This window comes from Drosophila ananassae, chromosome 2L (assembly GCF_017639315.1).
Source record: "Drosophila ananassae strain 14024-0371.13 chromosome 2L, ASM1763931v2, whole genome shotgun sequence".
Lineage (NCBI taxonomy): Eukaryota > Metazoa > Arthropoda > Insecta > Diptera > Drosophilidae > Drosophila > Drosophila ananassae.
The window spans coordinates 1343814-1367404 of NC_057927.1; the positions used below are offsets into that span (position 1 = coordinate 1343814).

General features: G+C 42.7%; 9 protein-coding genes and 1 pseudogene across 12 annotated transcripts; 2 read left to right on the forward strand and 8 right to left on the reverse strand.

Moving 5' to 3' along the window:
* The first annotated feature begins 3 nt into the window (after positions 1-3).
* Positions 4-1801, forward strand: LOC26513865 (annotated as a pseudogene).
* A 187-nt stretch (positions 1802-1988) lies between these two features.
* LOC6500352 lies at positions 1989-3465 on the forward strand. Its single transcript, XM_001952992.4, has 3 exons — positions 1989-2586; positions 2641-3163; positions 3217-3465. Exons 1-3 carry the CDS (start codon positions 2035-2037, stop codon positions 3399-3401), a joined length of 1260 nt encoding a protein of 419 aa, XP_001953027.2. The 5' UTR covers positions 1989-2034; the 3' UTR covers positions 3402-3465.
* An 837-nt stretch (positions 3466-4302) lies between these two features.
* On the reverse strand, positions 4303-6332 carry LOC6500206. 2 transcript variants are annotated; one of them, XM_014910933.2, is made up of 4 exons: positions 6233-6332; positions 5573-5806; positions 4646-5512; positions 4303-4583 (listed from the first exon to the last, which is right to left on the reverse strand). In XM_014910933.2, exons 2-4 carry the CDS (start codon positions 5787-5789, stop codon positions 4390-4392), a joined length of 1278 nt encoding a protein of 425 aa, XP_014766419.2. In that variant the 5' UTR covers positions 5790-5806; positions 6233-6332; the 3' UTR covers positions 4303-4389. The 2 variants fall into 2 exon arrangements, with proteins under 2 accessions (XP_014766419.2, XP_001953028.3); XM_001952993.3 differs by having other exon boundaries at positions 5573-5800; positions 6233-6330.
* Positions 6333-6334: 2 nt separating this feature from the next.
* LOC6500205 lies at positions 6335-8250 on the reverse strand. Its single transcript, XM_001952994.4, has 2 exons — positions 6925-8250; positions 6335-6866 (listed from the first exon to the last, which is right to left on the reverse strand). The coding sequence occupies exons 1-2, from the start codon at positions 7988-7990 to the stop codon at positions 6670-6672; spliced, it is 1263 nt and encodes a 420-aa protein (XP_001953029.1). The 5' UTR covers positions 7991-8250; the 3' UTR covers positions 6335-6669.
* A 683-nt stretch (positions 8251-8933) lies between these two features.
* On the reverse strand, positions 8934-10495 carry LOC6500204. Its single transcript, XM_001952995.4, has 3 exons — positions 9561-10495; positions 9315-9498; positions 8934-9263 (listed from the first exon to the last, which is right to left on the reverse strand). Exons 1-3 carry the CDS (start codon positions 10404-10406, stop codon positions 9091-9093), a joined length of 1203 nt encoding a protein of 400 aa, XP_001953030.1. The 5' UTR covers positions 10407-10495; the 3' UTR covers positions 8934-9090.
* A 155-nt stretch (positions 10496-10650) lies between these two features.
* LOC6500203 lies at positions 10651-13358 on the reverse strand. Of its 2 annotated transcripts, none has more exons than XM_001952996.4 (6): positions 13235-13358; positions 12066-12277; positions 11518-12008; positions 11278-11460; positions 11034-11217; positions 10651-10976 (listed from the first exon to the last, which is right to left on the reverse strand). In XM_001952996.4, exons 2-6 carry the CDS (start codon positions 12268-12270, stop codon positions 10789-10791), a joined length of 1251 nt encoding a protein of 416 aa, XP_001953031.1. In that variant the 5' UTR covers positions 12271-12277; positions 13235-13358; the 3' UTR covers positions 10651-10788. The 2 variants fall into 2 exon arrangements, with proteins under 2 accessions (XP_001953031.1, XP_032305729.1); XM_032449838.2 differs by lacking the exon at positions 13235-13358 and adding an exon at positions 12872-13029.
* Positions 13359-13970: 612 nt separating this feature from the next.
* On the reverse strand, positions 13971-17549 carry LOC6500202. The gene is made up of 8 exons (XM_001952997.4): positions 17310-17549; positions 16759-17243; positions 16333-16699; positions 16088-16277; positions 15258-15571; positions 14712-15202; positions 14278-14650; positions 13971-14217 (listed from the first exon to the last, which is right to left on the reverse strand). The coding sequence occupies exons 1-8, from the start codon at positions 17500-17502 to the stop codon at positions 14021-14023; spliced, it is 2610 nt and encodes an 869-aa protein (XP_001953032.2). The 5' UTR covers positions 17503-17549; the 3' UTR covers positions 13971-14020.
* A 351-nt stretch (positions 17550-17900) lies between these two features.
* On the reverse strand, positions 17901-19507 carry LOC6500199. 2 transcript variants are annotated; one of them, XM_001952999.4, is made up of 4 exons: positions 19169-19507; positions 18634-19118; positions 18208-18574; positions 17901-18149 (listed from the first exon to the last, which is right to left on the reverse strand). In XM_001952999.4, exons 1-4 carry the CDS (start codon positions 19374-19376, stop codon positions 17968-17970), a joined length of 1242 nt encoding a protein of 413 aa, XP_001953034.1. In that variant the 5' UTR covers positions 19377-19507; the 3' UTR covers positions 17901-17967. The 2 variants fall into 2 exon arrangements, with proteins under 2 accessions (XP_001953034.1, XP_014766418.1); XM_014910932.3 differs by having other exon boundaries at positions 18634-19104; positions 19169-19328.
* Positions 19508-19617: 110 nt separating this feature from the next.
* Positions 19618-21140, reverse strand: LOC6500198. The gene is made up of 4 exons (XM_001953000.3): positions 20877-21140; positions 20333-20817; positions 19898-20264; positions 19618-19839 (listed from the first exon to the last, which is right to left on the reverse strand). The coding sequence occupies exons 1-4, from the start codon at positions 21082-21084 to the stop codon at positions 19655-19657; spliced, it is 1245 nt and encodes a 414-aa protein (XP_001953035.1). The 5' UTR covers positions 21085-21140; the 3' UTR covers positions 19618-19654.
* A 768-nt stretch (positions 21141-21908) lies between these two features.
* LOC6500197 lies at positions 21909-23558 on the reverse strand. The gene is made up of 4 exons (XM_001953001.4): positions 23312-23558; positions 22762-23255; positions 22329-22695; positions 21909-22263 (listed from the first exon to the last, which is right to left on the reverse strand). The coding sequence occupies exons 1-4, from the start codon at positions 23484-23486 to the stop codon at positions 22073-22075; spliced, it is 1227 nt and encodes a 408-aa protein (XP_001953036.1). The 5' UTR covers positions 23487-23558; the 3' UTR covers positions 21909-22072.
* Between the last annotated feature and the right edge of the window lie 33 nt (positions 23559-23591).

The following is a 23591-nucleotide window of genomic DNA, read 5'->3' on the forward strand; positions in this document are numbered from 1 at the left end:
AATTCAGAGACCTGAAGCTTTTATTTTTTTGAAATTTCATTATGTGATTTAACATTTACTCTTAAACCAACAAAAATTTAAGAGAACACAAAGTATGAGCTTTTTAACCCACCAAACAAAATAGGGTCAAAACAAAATATTTATTCTTTATAAATAAGCTTCTCGTTGGGGTTTGCTAAATACCGATAAGGTTCATATTGGGCACCTGCTCCTCTTCAAAATTGGAAGCATTTCACAATTTATTACACTCTTACAAAAAAAGCTCGATCGACAAAGTTTATAAGAACAAAATAGTTGCAAGTAGGAATCAGTTTGTCAACAAAATTGTCAAGTGATATAGCATGTCCGAGGAGGAAACAAGTAGTTTCAATGCCGATGAATTGGCGCCCCCCGATTGGCTTAACGAGCAATTTATTACCCAAGTTCTGAAAAGCTATGAGAAGTCCCCTGAGCTCCAGGTGACTGATCTCAAGTTCACACCCGCCAGCGCCAAAGGAGATCACTATGCCAGCATAATGTTTCGGGCGAGAGTACGGTATGCCAGCCGGAAGGGAGAGTTCTCAAAGTCCCTGATCATCAAAACAATGCCCGTGGAGGAGGGGCTCAAAAAGGATATGTTCGAGGGTTCGCCTCTTTTCTCGACGGAGATTGGAATGTACAGTAAGGTCCTACCCGAAATGGAAAGGATTCTGCGCCAAGTGGGCGACACAACCAAGCTCTTTGCGGAATGCATATACCACAGCTTGGAGCCCAGGCAGGTGATGATATTCGAGGATCTGGTTGAGAAGGGCTACGAGGTGATCCGGAAGCGCTGGCTTACGCAAGAGGAGATTAGCAATGCCTACTCGAAACTGGCCAAGATCCACGCCATCAGCATGAAAATAATCAACGAGGTACGCAAGGAGCATTCATATCATGTTCATGATAAATTACATAGTGTCCTTTTTTAGCGGCCCGATTATCTGAAGGAGTTCAAGAACGGAATTTGCGAAATGCCCGGCATGATGGACAGTCCTATCTTGAACGCCGGCATGTCACCCTTTCTAGAAATGCTCTCCCAGCACGACGACTTGGCAAAGTACAAACCATACTTTGAAAAGATACACTAAGAGTTCAAGGAGCGTTTGTGCGAGACGATGCAGGAGTACCGAAAGAACCCCCAGGCCGAAGCCTACTACGTGCTTTGCCATGGAGACTTTCACTCAAGGAACATGATGTTCAAGCACAATAAGGAGACAGGGTGCTACGAGGATGTCATGCTCCTAGACTACCAAGGTGACAATGTGGTGCCACTACCCGTCGACCTCATGTACTCCATTTATATGTTGATGGGACCTGAACAAAGGGCCGAAGAACTGGAGCACCTACTGAAGTACTACTTCTCCATTTTGCTGGAGACTCTCCGGAAGATAGACTATCGGGGAAAAATGCCAAGTCCTTTGAACTTTTGGTCAGCGATGAAGAGGCACAGATATTATGGTGAGCCTAGTGAATTTTGACTTATAAAGCCTTTATTATAAAGCTGAGAATTTCAGAGTTCCTGTTGGTAAGCACTTTCCTGCCGATTTCGGTGGGTTTACGCAGCAAAGGCTTAGATATAGGAGATCTCCTACATAATGATGAAACTCGTCGGTTGTGTTATGGCCTAGAGGAATATATTCAAGATGCCAGAAACATGCTGCAAAGATTCGAAAGAGCTGGCTACTTTGAGGATCTTTAAAAGATCGTTAGATTTCATAAGAAAAATACAATAGAGAACAATAAAACAAATCTAAACTAAATAGGTTGTATATATCAATCCAGATTAAATGTGTTTTGGTGTATCTTCTGTAGAATATAGAGATTGTTGCTGTAGGAACGAATTTTCTCTTCGAATTTTGCGAAGAGAATCAATGTTTAGTTTCCAAACAAAACAAAAGCTCGTTTATTTATCAATTTTCTAAACTTTGGTTGAGCTTTCTCAACTGTATAGCCTAGTAGGGTAACCGGATTTCTCAGTTCTCTTCGAACCCCAACGCAGAAGCCTATAGAGATATGTCTGTGCCCGATAACGATTACAATGATGACGAATTGGTGCCCCCTGTGTGGCTAGATAAAGTGTTTATCACCGAGGCCCTTAAGGGTTACCAGGCAGAGCCCGAGCTACAGGTAATCGAGGTTATCTTTTCCCCGGCCACAGCCAAGGGCGACCACTACGCCAGTATCATGTTCCGGGCCAAGGTAAGGTACAGCACACCTCGGCAGGGAGAGCAAACCACATCACTGATTATCAAAACTATGCCGGAAGCGGAGGGCCACAAGAAGGATATGATTGAAGGATCCCCCATTTTTGAAACCGAGGTGGGAATGTACGTCAAGGTACTACCGGAGCTAGAAAGAATTCTCCGCCAGGCGGGGGACCACACGAAGCTTTACGTTGAGTGCATTTATCATACCATGGATCCCCACGAAGTGCTGATCTTCAAAGATCTCGTAGATATGGGCTACTTTGTTCCGAGAGACCGAGGAATCACAGAGACTGAGATACGCCGCGCATATTTTAAGCTCGCCAAATTGCATGCGGCAAGTCTTAAAGTCCAGAATGAGGCAAGTCACAAAATATGGAAAATAAAACGCTTTATAAAATTTGAACATTTTTAGAGCCCTCAGATGCTGAAAAGCTTTACCCATGGGTTGTTTGAAATGCCTCACATAATGAAAGAGCCTTTCCTTAAAACAGGAATGGTGTTCTTTGTGGAACTTCTGGGCAGTGAACCGGAACTAAACAAATACAAAAGTTACTTTGAAAGTATTGGGGAAAATTTTCTGGAGAGACTGGTAGTTGAGTGGAAGCAATTCCGTAACAACCCAAATACTGATCCATACACGACGCTGTGTCATGGAGACTTTCACCTTCGCAATATGATGTTCAAGTACGAGAATGAGTCCTTCGAGGATGTTATGCTATTGGACTTTCAGATCAGCAATGTCTTTCCCCTGACAATCGATCTGGTGTACTCCATTTATATGCTTATGGAGCCCGAGTTTAGGTGGAACCACTCGGAGGACCTCATCAACTATTATTACTCGGTTTTCGAGGAAACTTTGGAGAAAATTGGTTATAAGGGGGTAGTGCCAACCCGAGCTGGGCTTTGGCAGCGAATGAAACAGCATAAATACTATGGTGAGCCCTTTTTATATTTGACAAATATTTATTATAACCGTATTGTTCTGCAGAGTTCTTCCTTCTTACCACGTTCCTGCCTTTTATATGGGCCCTGAAAGATAACTCCACAGACTTTGGTGACATTTTGCAGAACGAAGAAAAGCGTAGGATGTGTTCATTTTCGGAAGGCTATATTAAGGATGTTAAAATACTACTAGCGCGAATGGACAATTTGGGTTATTTTAAAGAGACATAAATGAATTTGTCTCCGAATATATATTTGAGAATTTTAAATAATAAATTAAAGCTTTTAATTAAATAATAAATTATTAGTTTTATTGCAGATTTAAAGGAAATTCGTTTACAAATTGTTTAAAGTATTCAGCTTCTATATCGGAATTGCCCATGACATAGACATCGCAGTGGGTCATGAGAAACAATTCTGGAATACCGTCATAAAATAGTATAAGTCAACTTCTGTAAAGAATAGTGGTTCAACTTTGAAGGTCGTATTCTCATCGACTCTGTCCGAATTTATTAAGTAGTTTACGATTCTCACAGTGTACACACTCAAAGAATAGTTGGTAACGGCCCGGAATAGATAATTTTAAAAACAAACAAAGTACCTGATTTGAATCGCTAATTTCCATCTGGCTTGGCGCAGGTCAACTGGAAGAATCATAAACAAATTATTTGCGTGTTCCTAATTATAGAACGACTGGCATTAGCAATTAAAGTCCCATTTATGACATATAGTACCTGTCATACATATATGGTTCAGTGCCGTTTCCTATGGTGTACAATTATCTTTTGGAATGTTTTCGACTGATTAAATACAAACAAATATTTGTGGAGTGTGGAAAACTAATGTGGTTTGTGGTTGACTCTCTCGATCACCTGTTATTTAAGCACTCTTTCATTATAAAACTGCTTTGACAAAACTTTATGGGTCCAGACTTTAAGCCGAGGGAAATCACACATCAATAAAGTCGCATCTCCGGCTTCTCGTTTGTGGGTTAAAAAATCGGAATGGGGTTCCGAACTTGTGGCTCGTGTATATTAACCACTTTTCGCAAGTCATTATGACTACACGCAAACCTTGTCTATGGCCAAAGGTTAGGTAACCAATTTGTAGCCAACTAACATTTAAATCAAGATTTTAATAAATAAAAACGGTTATTTATTGCTCATTCCTACTATATACATTCATGATATCACATTACATTGGCTAAACACTAAAGGGTCTAGGGGCTCAAAATGCCCTTGTTTTCGAAGAATGGGAACAGCTGCTTCATGGCTGCCACAAAGTAGGGATTCACAAAGGTTTTGTAGCGCAAGGCATCCGCTTCGGGTCCAGGGGCCATCATCATTTTCATATTGGCATCCTTGTCGGTGGGCAAGAGAATCGCCACCAACACGCCCATGGAGGTCAAAAGTCCTGTAAACGAAAATAGATACAATTCTCGATTGATTTTTTTCACAACTTAAAACTCCACTCACCCCAGAATCCATATTTTAGCATCAAAATGTGCAAGTCTCTCAGGGTGGGAATGGGCTTCGAATAGTTCAGCGATTTCAGACATTCCGCTAAGCGTTCGTGATAGATATATATGAAGTGATCGAACTCCTTGACCTTGATGTCCAGAGATGCAGATGTGGTGATCAGGTACCAAAGATCCTGGGCGGGCGTGCCCCACTTGCCGATCTGCAGATCCACGAAGAGGGTCCTGTCGATCTCTCCATTTTCCTTGTAGTTGAACATGATGTTGTTGGCCCAGCAGTCGCCATGGTTGAGGACATTGAACTCGTTCTCGTCCACCTGATTGACCTTCAAGGCCCCGTTGAAAAAGTCCGTAGGACTGCCAATAGCGGAAATGTATTTTTCAATGTCGTCCAGGTCCCAGGTCCTCATGGCCTTCAGAAACTGCACTTGGCGCATCTCTCCGAGACTTTCGAAAAGAGGTCGACTCGCCTCCGAGTACATGGACATGCAGTAGAGAGGATCGAATGGTCCATTTATCTCTCTTGCTACCGCGGAGGCGGCATGGAGCTCGGCCAGTTTCTGCAGGACACGCCGCATGTGTGGTAGGTCGAATCCCTTCAGGCGGTCCACGTTCTGGAACTTCTGTCGCCGCAGGTCTTCGAAGACCAGGGTAATGCAGTCGTTATTGGATGCCACGTGGAGACACTTCGGAGCTAGTTCCACATCCAGGCCGGCTTCTTTGTACAGCTTCACGAACTGGGGGATGTGCACCTCGTACATCATCCGCTCCTTGGGAAAGAGGCCCATGCTATCAACGACATCAGCGCCACTGTCGGCTTCCAACATGGTCTTCAGGATGTAGGAGACCTTTTCCTCGCTGCCGTCTGAGGGTAAAAATCGAAAATTATAAAAATGTCCCCTATTGCATTTAAACATCAACGAACCCTTTAGCAAAATATCCACTATAACCCTGATCATAATAGAGGTATAGTTCTCTCCGGGACTTGTGGCGGCAATAGGCGTGAAGTTCACTATCTTATCGAATTGATCCATGTCCTGTTCCAGGATGGGCAGAAAGAAGTCCTCGTTCACCCATTTTGGAATGTGTAGGCCCTCGTTGGGGTTCACTGGTTTATCTTCGCTTTTGTTGTTTGGCGACATTTTCACTGGCACTGTAACTAATATAGAAATTAATTGAGCACATGAGGAAATGATTAGAGGTTCAAGTTCAGAGTAATTACACAACTTCCATGCGCATTTATCTTATTTTTACCCAGAACAGTTTAAATCGAGTGAATTGCAAATCGGAAAACCTTAAAATGTCTACATTGGGTGTGACTATAGAATACAGTTTTTCTCAATGCGTAGATACTATATTCTACAATGGGAAGTTGCCGTGTCATTCTGACAAAAGACTTCCAACATTTGTCTTTTTATCGGAAAGCTTTGTTGATTTCTTCAGTTAGTTTTAATTTGTTTAAGCTCACACATAGTATTTCTATTCACATATTCGCTTTGAATTTTTCATTAAAAAAGTCACACATTCGCATCCATTCAAACCCTATTTCCATTCGAATTCGCTTCAATTGCCATTCATTACTGACCGACTTTGAAAATTTTAGATTTGAATTCCCGTTTGGAGGAAGAGTAGATGGGGTCGCGTCCGACGGTTTCTGACGACAAATAAATACTGAGCTCTCTGCCCATTTGGCGGGCACTTTATATTTACCCTAACAGAGCGTTCCGACTTGATAATAAAAACAGGTTTTGTTTGAACCCACACGACTACCAAATAAAAGTGCGACCAGAAACAATAGATCCGTATAATCGGTGCCTTATCTTTTGGTCGACGCGTTTAAATAGCCGGTCAATAAGACTCCACACACTGCTGCTATCGGAATGTATTCAGTATAAGACATGGTCGTCACGATTTTATCATTTCATGATGACTGTTTTTAAACTAATAATTCTTGCAAATTACTAAAAAAAATATATTTAAATACATAGGAACTTTATACTGCACATTAATGTGAGTCCCAGACTAGTCGAAATCAAGTACGCCCCTCTGATCGAAGAAGGGAAGTAGTTGTTTCATTGCCTTGACATAGAGGGGGTTCGTAAAGGTTTTGTGCCTGAAGGCATCGGATTCGGGTCCAGGAGACAACATCTTGTCCATGTTAGAGTCCTTGTCGGAGGGCATCAGCACGGCCACCATCACCCCGTTGGCAGTGACGTATCCTATAAGAGAAAGGTTAGTTTGTAGGGTATTGTTAGAAATTGGGACTCGGTCAGTTACCCCAGGTGCCACCTTTGATCATCATCACATGCACATCCCTCAGAGTGGGCACAGGTTTGGAATAATTAAGTAGGTTTAGGCACTCCGATAGTCGTTCATGGTAGATTTTAATGAAATGGTCGAACTCCTTGACCTTGATGTCCAGCGAAGCCGAGGACACAATAACGTACCACAGGTCCTGAGCAGGACTGCCCCACTTACAGAGCTGCAAGTCCACAAAGAGGGTGCTGTCGACCTCGCCGTTCTCCTTGTATTTGAACATAATATTGTTGCACCAGGAATCGCCATGGTTGAGAACGTTGAAGGATTTCTCATCGGCTTTATTTAGCCTTAGTGTCTCCTCGATAAATTTTGTGGCTGAAGGAGACTTCTTTATGTATCTCTCAATATCGGGGATGCCCCATTCCAGCATTGCCTTCTGATACTGCGGTTCTCGGAATTCCCTTACTTTTGTCAATAGTTCCCTGTTTTCCTCACTGAACATGTTTTTGCTATATTTGGTATCGTAGGGCCCATTAATTTCGCGGTAAACCGCCGATGCAGCGTGGAGTTCTGCCAGTTTCCGTAGGACGCATCGCATGTGTGGCAAATCGAGTCCCTTCAGCCGGTCAATGTTGCGGAAGTTCTTCCTCTTCAGGTCCTCGAAAACCATTGTAATCCTTTCGGGGGTTTCTTCAATGTGGACACATTTTGGGGCCAATTCTACCTCGATTCCTGCCTCCTTGTAGAGCTTCCCGAACAGCGGGATGTGGTGCTGGTACATCTCCTTTTCCCTGGGGAACATTCCAATTTGTTCGACCATGGCACCACCTTTATTGACGTCGAGTCCGGTCTTCAGTATATAAGATACATCTTCCTTTGAACCATCTTTCGAGAGGTATACAATCACAACTCGGACCATAATGGAGGTATAATTCTCTCCAGGAGCCGTGGCTGCAATCGGCAGAAAGCTAACAATTTTTTCAAAGTTGCCCATATCCTTTTCGAGAATAGGTACAAAGTAGTCCTCGTTTATCCACTTCGGTATAAGCAGAAATTCGTTGGGATTTACGGGCTTAGACGGCATGTTGGTTGTGCTTGAATAGTGGGATCTGGTTGTAGAAAACGCGGAAAGTTGACTGAAGTAATTCCCATGTTAGGCCGGAATAAATATGCCTGAAAGTGGTCGATATTCCACTAATGGTTACAAGCAGAAAGACAAATGTTTAGGTCGTAGCTGCATACCTAATCATTTTATTGAATGAGTACGCCGAACAATGAAGAACGTTGGAGATTAGGGGACATGCGTATTAGGTTTTGTAGATATTATTATCTTTAAAAGTACTGCACTCTCCAAAAAATAGAAGCCTAATTTGTGTACCACTTTATTCAACCACTACATATGATTTTAATAATTAATGGTAATAACCATTAATTAAAATTCAAGATCAACCCTCATGTGTAATATCTCCGATGTCTATGAACGTCAATAGACGCAATGTTGACATGGGTGAATAATAGAAACCAATTGTTGCTCAACAAATTAATTAAAATTCCAAACAGCCATCCGCAGTTGTGTCGAGATACTTGTGTGTATGAATATTCCTCTCTACTAAACTGGGCAGTGTCAATTGAAAACGCTTCATCATCCGACATCGGGAAATATTAGAGGGGCATGTCCAAGTTCGAGGCGTGTGCCAATCGTGAGGATTGGCGTCGCTTTGGTCTGATAATGAAAATAATCAGTTAGAAACTTTGAAAGTTAGAACGAGTATTGCGTTTATTTTTGTTCAGTAATTAATTCCGAATCCATTGAAAGGTAACATTCGGCAAATCTGGCGAAATTGGGAACTATTAGAACGACGACATGGTTGGGTCTTCAAGTGAAACAACAATAAATGATTAGATTAGTTTATTGGCTGGACTGGAGTCTTGGTATTTTAAAACGTTGACCCGCAAGAGTGGTTTGGCAAAAAATAGTAACGCATTAGGATGATTCTTTAAAAAAAGGTGCTATAAAGATACTCGAGTCAAGATATTACTCGTATTTTTATTACATCAGCTTCATGTTGACAACATATTTTGAGGTCTTATATATGTAAAAATATATATATAAATAAAGTATATACTTTATTGTTTAAAATAAGCTCCTGATAGTTGAAATATTTGAAGTCCACTTCTTGGTACCTAATCTAACAGTGACCGCTCCTCCATCCAGGGCAGGATCTCTTTAACCGCCTGTATATACCTTCGATTGGTGTACATGGAGCACTTCATTTTGGAGGCATAGTCATCATTGACCTCGTCTTCGAATTGGTTCATCAGCGAAATGGGCATTACCCGTGACACAACAACGTAGGCTAAACGAGATTGTGTCATTATTTTGTTCAATTACTTCTTGGTTTACCCACCTGCTAGTCCGTTCTTGCTGAGACCATCCTGAATATCCTCGAGCTTTGGTGGGGGACTCTGGTAGTTGAGAAGCTTGAGATTACCTAGCAAGTGGTAGAAATAATATTGGACCATGTTATCGAACTTGGCCAATCTAATGTCCCGCTCGGCGGAGGAGAGAATAGTGTAGTACAGGTCATTGGACTGAAAAGGTTACGAATTTAGAAATATAATTAACATAATGGTTATATTTGTTTAAGTCTCACTGGTGACCCGTATTTGACCATTTGGTAGTCCAGCAGCGCAGTGTCCTCAACATTTCCCACATCGTCGAACCGGAACATGGCATTGTTCACCCAGCAGTCGCCGTGGTTGAGCACATTGAACTGCATGGAGTTGGGAGTGTGCAGCTTCAGTACTTCGTCGACGAGGTCCTGCTCCTTGTCTGCCAGTCGCTTGTGGAACCGCTCGCCTACGCGCAACCTGCGCAGCTGCGTCAGAAAGGCATTCGGATCGGACAGCTCCTGCAGGATGGGTCGGTTGGCCTTCGTGTAGACTCCGTGCGTCAGCAGTCTGCTGAATACGCCGTGTTTCTCCACGTAGACGACTGAAGCGGCATGAAACTGGGCCAGCTTCTTGAGGACCTGCTTCAGGCACTTCAGGTTGAAGCCATCGGACCGCACTGCGTTCTTGTATCCTTCGGCTTTCAGATCCTCCAGCAGCATGTAGTTCACCCCGATAGGGTGGTCCAGCTTAAAGGCCCTGGGGGCAAAGCGTATATTCGCGCCAACGTTTTTGTAAAGCTGTTCAAACTTGGGCAAGACGGTGTGGTACATGTGATGCTCTCGCAGGAACAGCTTTAGCTGGCTCATTATTTTGGCTTGGAAGTTGCTGCCGTGCTGGGCTTTCAAAATAAAGGACACCTTCTTCACTGAGAAGTCCTTTTGCTGGACCTTGACGCGGATAGGCAGGAGGACGGTGCAGTTGCGGAATTGGATGAGGTGGACACTGGGCAAAACGGCCAGGATGCGGTCTCCGCTCTCGAGCATGGACTGGACGGCCTGGTCTACGGAGAGGGAGGTCACCCACTCGGGTGTCCGCGGTACTTTCATGGTCACAACCGACAGATAAAAATCACTAGGACAATTTGTATCACTGAATTTTGGGAGAACAATAAAATAAAAGTGACGAAAATTTCAGAGTGATTGAGATCAGTAGGCAAGGTTCCTATTTTTATGCTCACGACTGTAAATAAATTAACTTGTTTTCTTTAAAAATATGCTAGAACCGACAGTTTGGTGTATATAAGTATGTACCTATTTATGCATTTAATAGCTTTTGAATTATAAATTGTAATTCACTTTTTTTTATACTCCATGAATTAGGCATCCAAGACAAATATTTATTTAACATTTTGTCATCAACAATTTGCGGAATATGGCATTAAAATACCCAATTAGAGTACAAGTCCAACACACTCAATTTGGGGCTTAATTATTTCCAGTCCAGCAAACCGCGATTGTCCAACCATGGCAGCACCTCCGTCATCACCTGAACGTACTTGGGGTTGGTGAACATGGCGGTCTTCATCTTGGACTCGTCGTTCATGTAGCTCTCCAGGTTGGCGTTGTTCGTCTTGTCCAGCATAACGACCGGGAGCACCTTGGAGACGACCATATAAGCTGTGGATGAATTAGAATTGTAATTTGCAGTCATTTATGCCACGAATTTGATCTCACCTGCCAACCCGTTGCGGAACAGGGCGGCGTGCAAATTCTTCAACTTGGGTAGGGGTCGGTGATATTGCAACAGCTTTAGATTCTCCACCAGGTTGTCAAAGTAGTACCGCACCAGGTAATCAAACTTGGCTGTTTTCAGCTCTGGAGCTGCCGAGGACAGGATCAAATAGTACAGATCGTTGGCCTATAACAGAACAATTTTGATTAATTTGGCTGGACGCTATTCCAATACTCCTTTACTCACCGGACTGCCATATTTTCCCACTTGGAAGTCGACAAACAGGACCTCCTTGATGGTGCCAAAGGCATCGTGCTGAAACATGATGTTGTTGGCCCAGCAGTCGCCGTGGTTGAGCACGTTGAACTCCCTGGCATTGTACTGCTGATCCTGCAGAAGGCGATCCACCAAGTAATCGTCACTGTCAGCCTAGATAAATAATTTTGAATCATTTATGGCAAAGTCAGTTGGCCCCTGGATATTTACCAGCTTCTCATAAATCTTGTGAGCATTCTTCCACTTCTTCAACTGAGCTAGAAACGCACCGGACGCATTGAACTCCTGCAGGAGCTGCCGGTTGGCCTCGCTGAAAACACCCACGGTGAACTCATCCCCGAACAGCCCGTTATGCTCCACGTAACAGGCGGAGGCGGCATGGAAGGCCGCCAGCTTCTCCAGCACCTTGTGCATGTGGTCCAGATCAAGGCCGGTTAGACGATTCTCGTTCTTGAAGTTTTTCCTGTGCAGGTCCTCCAGCAGGATGTAGTCCACCCCCAGATCACGATCGACTTTGAAGGCCCGCGGGGCAAATTGAATGGTTTTTCCGACCTCGGCATAGAGCTGCTCAAACTTGGGCAGGATATTGTGGTACATCTGGTCCTCCTTATGAAAGAGTTGCAGTCTGGTCAGGATGGCTCCCAATACTTCATTGTTGTGCTGGGCCTTCAGGACGAAGGAGAGGTTCTTGGTACTGTGGTCTGTGCGATAACTTTTTTGTATTCAAAGACGGGATTAAATGTAATGAGAAACCATACCGAGCAGCTCCACTTCCACTAAAAGTCGCAGGAAAAGTGAGGAGTAGTTCTCGCCTTCACTGCTACCCTTCTGCGGAGTAACCGAAAGGATCTTCTCAAAGTCTCCGATCTGAGCCTGGACTGCCTTTTCCAGGGTTATGTTGGGCAGCCAGACGGGCAGGTTGTCGGCGGGAAGCCCATTGTGTCCTTTAGTGGCGTCAGACATGGTAAACCTGGCAGTAATTAAAAAATTGCGTTGAATCTATAAATAACTCTACCAACAGGTCGTATACATAATGTCAAATATCGCAATCGTCAAACATAGGTGGCGCCTCTAAAGGCGCGCCACTTTATAAATGGAGTTTGCCGGCAATGGCCACCGCGCCTCACCCATATTTCCTCTTAATAACACTCTGACACGAATTGCCGTGCAATAATTGCATCATAGGACCACAATTACTTTGTTTGCACGATCAAGTGTCTGGAGATTAATTCTTCAGAAAAAATTCACCCTACTTTGAAGTACTTTTATAAGGATTCGAATGGCGGCAATACGATTATAAACCAATTAGAAAATTCATGAAATAGAGCTGATAAATTTCGTATTATTTTTTAGATTTTTAGATATGTAAAAACAATGTATAGAGATACAGATTATGGAATTGCGGATGCTAAAGTGACTCACAGACTTTTCTCAAATGACCTTAGATAATGTGCTCTTTGTGTGTACTTATTATTATCTATTTACAAACGGTAATCATCGCCACTAAATAGTTAGTATCATAATACTAATTAATGAGTAGCTTACTTGTAGTAATGATAATTACCAAACTTTCGTTGATTGTGGAAGTTATCAGGGCGATCGGCACTTAATGGGGAGCACCATAAATCAGGTCACATGTCAGTTAATGAAACGCGACTGCCCCTCGATTTGGGATTTTTGTATTACGTGAAGATTAAAATCAGATTTTGATTAGTAACTGATTAAGAAAACTCTTTGATTTAAGAAACCTAATAATCAAAACACTTTTTCCTTGTTTTCCTATAAATTGTGAGTAAGGACCCGAATGATTCCTACCAAAAATTAGAGTCAATAATAAAGTTAACTGCCATTTGCTACCGCCTTTTATAGTGATCCATGGCGCTACCAAGATATCCCGATGTGGTGATTCACCGAACCCTTGTCGAACCTTTTTCCTTAATTGGAAGTGGAGCGGTATCCGGCTGATGGATCGACTGCAGTGGTCCGGACGACTGACGAGCGGGAAATACGGAACCGCCGTTCTGCGAACCGTCGTCTATGCCCCGATTTGGCTAAAAGTGAAGAAAAATGGCCTTATCTCGTGCATTCGATTGAAGTTTATTTTGTAATTCAGTTCGGTTTGCCAAAGCCGGCAAAAATAGAGGCAATTTGCGGTGGAGCGAGCGAGAGCGGAGCAGTGTGCTAGAACAAGAGGTGTATATCAATATAAGTGATATGGAGCGAACGCCGTCTATTGTTTGATTGATAACGAACAACTGTTTCATGTTTCTTGCTTCCACTTCTGATTCCCATTCTTTATCGGTGCACGTATTCCGCTTTGGGCTCGCCATTCGCCCTAATTATAATGTGATTCCTCGTAATTACTGTTTGCTTAGGACATGTGATGGGTGGAGGAGATAGAGATCCCTGGGGTCGGGGAGATCCCAACAAATCATAATTGACTCCCATTGGTAATACCACCAGTAGAAGGCTTTTCAAGTCAAATTTGATAGTTAAACTTAGCAGGTATTGGTAGTTCATTCCAAATATAAGTACGTAAGTAAACAGTACTCGATACTCAGGCAGCTGAAACATTTAATTTTCTTCCTTTTATCTTCATTTGATTATCTCAACCTTGCCAACCATTACACCAAAAATAGGGGGAAAAAAATCTGTAGGCTTGCTTTTATATAAAATATTACTGACTTTTTCCAGTAACTTGTTTTATTATTATTTATTTGACCAGCAGAGCTCCACGGTTGTTCAGCCAGGTTAGGATGGCGCTAACATGTTTCTTGTAACGCGCATTGGAGTACATGGCCATTTTAAGGCCATCGCCATTTTCCGACTCCGTGACAAAGTCCTTGACATTAGCGTCGTCGGTGCGATCCAACAAAACCGGGGGGCAGAGCATCAAGACAGTGTGATAGCCTTGGGGAAGCAAATATCATTATCTGACTTGAGCTTTTCGGAGAGAAAGCTTCCACTTACCCACACATCCGTATTTGAGCAACTGAGAGTGCAGGAACCTCAGGGAGGGCGTCTTCTCCGCTGGGTACTTCAATAGCTCCAGGTTTTCGATCAGCTGATCGTGGTAGAACTTGATAAAGTAATCGAACTTACTCAGCTGAATTTCGAATTTCGTCGAACCAAGCAGAAAATACATCAGATCGTGGGCTACACTTGTCAACTTTGGCAACTGTAGGTCCACCAGGAAGGTCTCTGCAGGCTCAGATGATTCCTCCTCGTAGCGGAACATGATGTTATTGGTCCAGCAATCGCCGTGATTGAGAGCAATGAAGTCCTCCGGATCTGGGGTGTTCATGGAGTACATGAGGTCCACAATCTTGGGCTGGATCTTGTGCTAAAAACAGAGCAAGTGGCAACACATTTAAAATCTCCAATTTAAAACATATAAACCTTACCACGGCTTCACTGTACTCTTCGTAACCCTCATAAAGCGGCAGACACTTCAGAAAGTACTTCCCCAAAGTTTCTGCCACCTGCTCGATAGAGTCCTTCATGCTATCAGCATAGGTGGGCTGCAAGTATTTTTGGGAGTAAGGGCCCTTGACATGCAGCCTAGTGGCCGACGCCGCATGCAACTGGGCCAGTTTCTTGAGCACACACTTGGTATGGGCCGTATTTAGGCCCTCCAGACGATCGACATTCTTGAAGCCAAATGGCTTCAGGTCCTGCAGCAGGACGTAGTCATCGGGGGCAGCGATCTCATAACCTCTTGCGCCAAACTTGACGTCTACGCCGGCTTCCTTGTACATCTTCTCAAGCTCTGGTATCACCTGAAGGAAAACATCCCGCTCCACTACGAACATATTGTTCTTCTTCAAGATCTCTCGGTACATCTCGAAGTCGTGCGGCGTTTTCAACATATAACTCACATTTTCGGTGGAGTGATCTGGCAGAAATAATTGTTTGATCTGATCTGCTTGCTTCTTGAGGCGGTGACTCACCTTTCAGTTCCACTTCAAAGTGTAGGCGGAGCATTATGGTGGAGTAGTTTTCGCCGGGCTGGAGCCCATCGACCGGCTTGAAGCTCCTAATTGCCAGAAACTCATCTCCAAACCGCTCACTTAGCAGTTTCTCGAAGAGATCGGCTTTTAACCAGGACGGCAGTGGAACGGCTCCGGACTCCTCAGACATTTTAAATAAAAAAATACAAAATTGCCGGTCGGTCCCCTTATAAGCAGAAAAATGTTGCTGCAAAAGCTTAGGTATTTTTAAGAGAAAATGCCACTGTTTGGCGTCCAAAGAGAGCGCCCCAGAGCTTTATATAGAAGTATATAGATATTATATGTTTATACATTTGTTCCGACCAAATAAACCTGTGTAGGCACTGTGTATATTAAAACAACACAACCATATTTGACATAGACATACTATTTGTAAAGAATAACAACGCAAAAGTAATAATAGAGAACAATTTTACCATTCTATATATGTATATTCCCATGGAAGATACATAAAATCGTTTTTCTCATACTCTTGCAGAGGGTTACATTTATTTGGCAAAAAGTTTGACAGTTCATGATGACAATTCATTGTAATAAAAAAAAAGGAAACTCTTTATCAGGATCGCCAAGTTATTTGCTGTGTTGAATATCAATTTTTTTTTTTTCTAACAGCTTTCTTGAAGATTCTTCAATGATAAAAATTGAATTTCAAATAAAGTTTTAAGTTTGCATACTGCAATTTTACACAAAACTTATCTGAACACTTCCTATCTAATCAAGAAAGGCATTATTATATTGACTATAGTTTCTAGTCTGTAAAGGGGTTTCAATAAGTAGATTCCAACGCTCCTCTATGCAACAACCAAGGCAAAAGGACAGACATATGTTTGTGAAAGCGAGGATTAAGAAACAAGGATTTCTTAAATGATGAGTCCTTATCGGCCAATAGCTTTTCAAGATCAGCCCCATCAGAGGGGTCGAGCAGAACATATGGCATAATAGTTGAAGCGCAGACATAAGCTGTAAATAAAAACTTAATGGGGTTTCAAGTACAATGTAAACTAAGGCCACTTACCCCAGCCATTATATTTGGCCAGGTCATCTCGAATGCTTCTCAAGGTGGGCAAGGGCTTGGAGTACTTCAGGAGTTTTAGGTGCTTGACCAACTCCGAATGGTAGAACCAAATAAAATAGTCAAACTTCGACGTTTTTATATCCAACTGTGCGGAGGACAACAGGAAGTAGTACAGGTCCTGGGTGATGGTACCCCATTTGGGAAGTTGAAGATCCACAAAGTAGGTCTCAGTTATTCCCTTCGTCTCGTTGTACTGGAACATTATATTGTTGGCCCATCCATCGCCGTGGTTCAGGGCATTGAAGTCATCGGGCTTGACATCATTCATGTCTCGTACAATATCCTGTAACTTCTCGGATATAATACGCTGTGTGGAAGAGTTCATTAGAAAAACATTAACTTTAATTGTTAATCATTGGAACTCACCAAATCCTTAACGTACGGCTCGTATCCTTTTACCAAATGAACGTGTTCCAAAAAGATTTTGACACTGCGACTGCAGAATGCATCTACGATTTCCTCGTTGCTCAGGAAACCCTTAGTATACTTTTCAGGATAAGGTCCTTTGAGCTCGACCCTGACGGCAGAGGCCGCATGCCACTGGGCAAATTTACGAAGGGCACTTTCGGTGTGGGCCTGGTCTAGGCCTTCGAGGCGATTCGCGTTCTGGAAGCCTCGTGGCTTGAGGTCCTCCAGGAGGACGTAGTAATCGCTGGCTGGTATTTCGTAGGCTGTTGCTCCGAACTTGACCTCGACACCTACTTCCCGGTATAGCTGCTCCAGCTCGGGAACAACCTCCAGATACATGCCGCGCTCCACATCAAACATGTCTGTTTTCTCAATTATTTTCCGATACGCCTCCGACGAATGTGGCAGCTTCAGCATAAAGGCCTTGGTTACCTGGGAGTTATCTGAATAAAAATATAATTCAAATACAAGAGCTATGTTCCACCTCGACCTTTGGAAGAAGTATTTACCTTTGGTTACAATATCCAGTTCGACTCTCAGCATGATGGTGGCATAGTTTTCGCCACTGGGTACTCCTGCTCTCGCCCTCAAGGACTTGATCTTTTTGAAATCCTTAACCTCATGTTTGATTAGATCTTTGAAAACTTCCGATGTCAACCACTCCGGAATGTGGACATCCTTTTGATCATCCTTTGTTCCCATTGAGGTACTATCTGGTTGAATTCAGCACTTAAACTGGAAAATGCGCCCGCGAAAAGCATCTCTTAAATACACCAAGGTGTGGGAAATCCAAATTGTGATGAGAATGATAATACTTATCTGACTTAACAGACGGCCAGATTGTTTTGTATTCATTATATGAGAATGGGATTGATGAGACAGCACTTTATCCCAACTTTGATACGCTGCAGTTGCGTGAAAAATTTTAATTCTAAGCATGACTTTGCTAATCATTTCTTTCAACTAACGTTACTCGTATCGTAATAGTTTTATTAGCTTTTATTAGACCCCTGAGGTTGTTGGACGTAACAAGAAAGGGGTTTATAAAATAACAATATAATAAAGTCCTGGAAAAAAAGTATATGGAGTTTAAACAGAGGTGCTGTTTGTAAGAAATGTATTTCATCAGAAACTAAGTATAAATTAAAACATTTAACTGCAACCTATTCATTCAAGAGCTCCCCGGTGCTTCAACCATGGCAGAAGAACTTCCATGTGCTTTCTGTACCGGGGATTGGTGAAGATCGACTTTTTGAAGCTGGCATCCTCTGCCATCACATTGTCCAAACTAGCGTCGTCTGAGGGGTCCAGCAATACAAACCCCAATATGCTTGCAGAACATATAAAGGCTGGAAGATCGGGATAATTGAAGTTTCTTCTTAAAAAATATTTAACCAAGATACGCACCCCAACCACTGTATTTGTTGAGAGCATCGTGAATACTCCTCAAAGTTGGCAATGGGTTAGAATAGTTCAAAAGCGTCAAGTGTTTTACCAACTCGGAGTGATAGAACCAAATGAAATAGTCGAACTTCGAGACCTTGACATCCAAGCTCGTTGAGGATATCAAGAAATAGTACAGGTCCTGGGCCACTGTTCCCCATTTGGGGACTTGAAGGTCAACGAAATATGTGTTTAAGAGCTCATTCTCATCATTGTACTGGAACATTATGTTATTTGACCAACCATCGCCGTGGTTCAGGGCATTGAACTCGTCCGGTTTTGGATCATTCAGGATGTCCATAATTTCGTAAACCTTTTTAGATACCTTTTTCTGTAGGAAAGACATCAAGAAAAGACATTAAATCAAAACATTGACAGCTGATTCCTTACCAAATCATTAATATATGTTTCATGTCCTTCGTAATTATGAACGTATTGTTTCAATGTTTGGACGCTGCGGTTGAGGAAAACATCCGCAAAATGCTTGTTTTTGAAGAATCCCATCGTGTATTTGTCGTCGTAGGGCCCTTTGGTATTTACCCGAACTGCGGAGGCAGCGTGCCACTGGGCAAACTTTCGCAGGACACTCTCAGTGTGGGTCTGATCCAAACCCCTAAGGCGATCTGCGTTTCGGAAGCCTCGGGGCCTGAGGTCCTCTAGCAGGACATAGTAGTCGCTCGCTGGTATCTCATAAGCCTCTGCTCCGAACTTTACCTCTACTCCCACTTTATGATACATTTGCTCCATTTCGGGAACCACTTCTAAATACATTCCGCGCTCTATTTCGAATATGTCCCTTTCTTCTAGGATCTGTCTATACGCCTCCGATTGGTGCGGGGCTTTCAACATGAAAGCTCTAGTCTGCATAGAATTATCTCGACGCAAAAGTTAATAAATTGGTTTTGAAGGCTATAGTGAACTTCACCTTTAGTTTCCACATCTAGTTCCACTCGCAGCATTACAGTGGCATAGTTCTCCCCAGCAGAAAGCGCCGCCCTAGCCCTCAAGGCTTTAGTCTCCTTAAAATCCGGCACCTGCTTTTTGAGTAAATCTTCAAATACGCCCGGTTTTACCCAGTCAGGCACCAGTACATCCCTTTGGGCATCCTCATTACTGTTTTTTTTCGGTGACATCCTGATAAAGTTACGGTACTAAATGCACAACTACTGCAAACTCTTTAAATTTTTTTTCGCTTAAATACCCTCGGAAGAAGCGATTTTTACTGAGTGATAAGCCTTATCAAAAGATAAACAGACACTTGATCGCATAACAATTGTTGTGCCAAATGACGCAGCACTAATGCACTATGTTCGGTATAGCTTTTTAAGCGCATCCAATATGTATAGACTCCCATAAGTAACTAAAATAATGAGCCACTTTTTACTGAGTCTTTAATTAATTTATTTAAAATTTATGACAAGGCACCACGATGATGCAGCCATGGCAGAAGGACTTCCATGTGCTTTTTGTACCTGGGATTGGTGAAGATGGTCTGTTTGAAGGTAGAGTCTTCATTGGCGAGTAATTTATCAAAGTCAGCCTCTTCAGTGGGATCCAGCAAAACATATCCCATAATGCAGGCGCAGCATATAAAGGCTGTAATAGAGTTATGTTTTAAAGTATTTATCCCCAAGGGAGATTTAATTTCGCTTACCCCAGCCACTGTATCTATTCAGAGCATCATGGAGACTTCTTAAACTTGGCAAAGGCTTAGAATAATTCAGCAGTTTTAAATGCTTCACCAATTCCGTGTGATAGAACCAAATGAAATAGTCGAACTTGGACGTCTTGATGTCCAGTTGAGTTGAGGAGAGCAGGAAGTAGTACAAGTCCTGCGCCACGGTTCCGTATTTGGGAATTTGAAGATCCACAAAGTACGTGTTCAGTATCTCATTCTTGTCATTGTACTGAAACATTATGTTATTCGACCAACCATCGCCATGGTTGAGGGCATTAAACTCGTCCGATTTCGGGGTGTTCAGATCATCTACCACCTCAAATAGCTTCTTTGATACACTGGTCTGTGTAGATGATGCAAAGATAAGATTACGAGCTAAATCTCCTTATGGAGACCGCCAAATCTACTCACCAAGTCCTCTATATAGGCCTTATGGCCTTCGTACTTATCGACGTGCTTCAGCAGAGTTTTGGCACTCCCAGTGCACAAAGCATCCACGAGATCCTTAGTTTTAAACAAACCAGCTGTGTATTTGGGTTCAAAGGGTCCTTTGGTTTCCACCCTGACCGCAGAGGCAGCATGCCACTGGGCGAATTTCCGCAGGACATTCTCGGTGTGAGTTTGGTCCAAGCCTTGAAGACGATCTGCGTTTCGGAAGCCCCGTGGCCTGAGGTCTTCCAGCAGGACATAATAATCGCCTGCTGGTAATTCGTAGGCCTTTGCTCCAAACGTGACTTCGACACCTACATCGCGGTACAGTTTTTCCAGCTCGGGGACCACCTCCAGGTACATTCCACGCTCCACATCAAATACATCGGTTTTTTCTATGATTTTGCGATAGGCTTCGGATTGGTGGGGAGTCTTCAGCATAAAGGCTTTAGTTTGCAGGCCTTCGTCTGGAGGGAAATGTCCATACCATAAAAGAGTTGTATTTTCTCTCAGTTAAGGAACCAACCTTTTGTTTCCACATCCAGCTCAACTCGAAGCATTACGGTGGCATAGTTCTCTCCAGCAGAAACTCCGGCCTTTGCCCTTAGAGACTTAGTCTGCTTGAAGTCCTTGACCTCCTTTTTTAACAGATCTTCAAATGCGTTCGGCTTCACCCACTCTGGAATCAGGACATCCCTCCCATCAACCTCTTCGTCCTTTGTTTGTGGCGGCATTTTGTGGGACCCTACGTAGGTGTAGAAAAAGTACTGGAAAAATGTACTACGATACTCACCTCTTAAATAGCTCCACCAGAGACTAATTTAAATTCAGATGATAAAACAGATAAGCTATCACTTACCCGACAGACTACTATCTGTTTGTTTAAGAGTTGGTTGTTTTTGTTCGTTTGTGCAAAAATGACACTGCAAATTATTTAACATTAGATGTTTGGACATTTGATTAGGAATGGATTTCAGTTTTAATTATATTTTCTCACAGAGAAGGTCCATAGGATTAGATAGGCAGTTACAAAATATGCCTGTAAATTAAATACAAATATAATTGATTCCATTAATTATTGGCTCCAATTTCTCATGTTTTGAGTATTAAATAGTCATTTAAATCCACATATTTATATATAACACACATATGTTGAAACATTCTCTAACATTTTTTTATAGGGACTTATTCAAAGATGGCACTTTCTTTATAGTAAGCCACTTAATATAAACCAACCCAAATAAATATAATACTACCTCAGTATTACATTAGAGAGCTTTTTAGAATGTTAGCTGATGAATCAACTCGTCAGTTTGTAAACTCCTCTTTCGCGATATAGATAGTTGATTAGGCGAATTAAAAGCTCTTTGGTAGAAGCTTTCCTCTAGTGCCCCTAATGTGAACTGCTTTTTGTTTTCATAAACATGTTTGGCATAATTATTTAATCATTAAGGAGCGAATACGGCGTTGGTTTGTTGTGATTGCTGCTGTTTGTTCCGCTATCAACATTTTTGATTCTATGATTCACAGCATGGTTCCCTTAAAAAAAAGCCAATCATTGTGATTTTCGCCAAATGATTGAACTCCTTTATCGTTCGACACTTAACGTTTATTAATACCATTCAAAATAATCGCATACAGAAAAAGATAGCCTTATCAATCGGAGGTCCCACTAAATTCTTACTCAATGGGTTGTTTGGTGGCGTAATTAATGGACATTTTCTATTCCAAAGAGCCGCGGTTGAGCAACCAAGGAAGGATCAGCTGTATGTGTTTCCTGTAGCGGGCATTGTTGTACATTTGCATCTGGAAATCGACCCCCTCGGCAGTCTCTCCCAGGAAGTTTTCAAAACTGGCTTTATCGGTGGGATCCAAAAGAACGGCTGCCATAACGCCAGTGGCAACGGAGTAGCCTGTAAAGTTAAAAGCACAAAAGTTATAGTTACTCTCGCCTTGCAAAGAATAGAAAAGATGTTACCGAAAAATCCGTATTTGAACAACGACAGGTGTATGTCACGAAGGGTGGGAATGGGCTTGGAATATTTCAGGAGTTTTAGGTGCTCAACTAGATAATCGTGGTATACTTTGATATAGTAATCGAACTTGCTTAGCTTGTCTTCCAACTTGGTAGACGAAATCAAAAAGTAGAGCAGGTCCTGCGCTACTGTTCCATATTTAGGAATCTGGTAATCCACCAGATAAACCTCTTTAATTTTGCCAAATGCATCGTACTGAAACATAATATTATTGGACCAGGAATCGCCATGGTTAAGCACATTGAACTCCGTTGGGTCCGCTTTAGAAAATTGCATCAATTTTTCTACCAAAAGGGGTTGAATTGCTTTCTAAAATAAAAGTTGAGGAATCTCATATCATGCTCTTCACCTATTTTAGTAGTTTTGAGTACTTACCACCTTCTCTAAATAAACCTCGTTACCCTCGTAGGTGGCACACGAACGCACAAACCTCCCGCCCATGCCCTTCATCATTTCCGCCATCATTGCTCGGTTTTCCTCCTTAAAAAAGCCTGCCAATAGGATTTTGGGATAAAGACCTCGGGTTGCCACGCGCACGGCAGAGGCGGCATGCCACTGGGCCAACTTCTGGAGAACCCTTTCGGTGTGAGCTTGGTCGAGTCCCTCGAGGCGGTTGGCGTTCTTGAAGCCCTTAATACCTAGGTCTTCCAAGGCGACGTAATCGCTCTTTGCATTCTTGAGATCATAGCTTTTGGCTCCAAACACTATGTCCACTCCTGCATCCCTGTAAATGGATTCCATTTCGGGAACCACTTCATCGTACATAGTCCGTTCAATTTCAAAGATGTTTGTGGTCTTCATCATCTCTCTGAAGGCTTCCAGTTGATGGGGGAGCTTGACCATATACGATACTTGTTTCGTTTTGCCGTCTGGGGGGCGGGACAGTCAGAATCACAAAGTTCCACCCGCTAGGTATGCAACTCACCCTTCAGCTCCACTTCAATATGCACCCTCAACATGATCGTGGCGTAGTTCTCACCCGCCGCCGATCCGCTGTCCGCCTTGAAGTTCCGGACTTTGGAGTACCCCTCGATATTTGCCTCCAGCACATCTTGGAACAGGTCCGCTGTGATCCAGTCGGGTATATTATTGGCCGCCATTGTATTGGAATCTAATAAGATAGTTGCAATTTGTATTTATCACGTATACGCCCGGTGGCTCTCGGCAGCGAAATAAACAAGCGAGGAGGATTCCCCCCGTTTTAT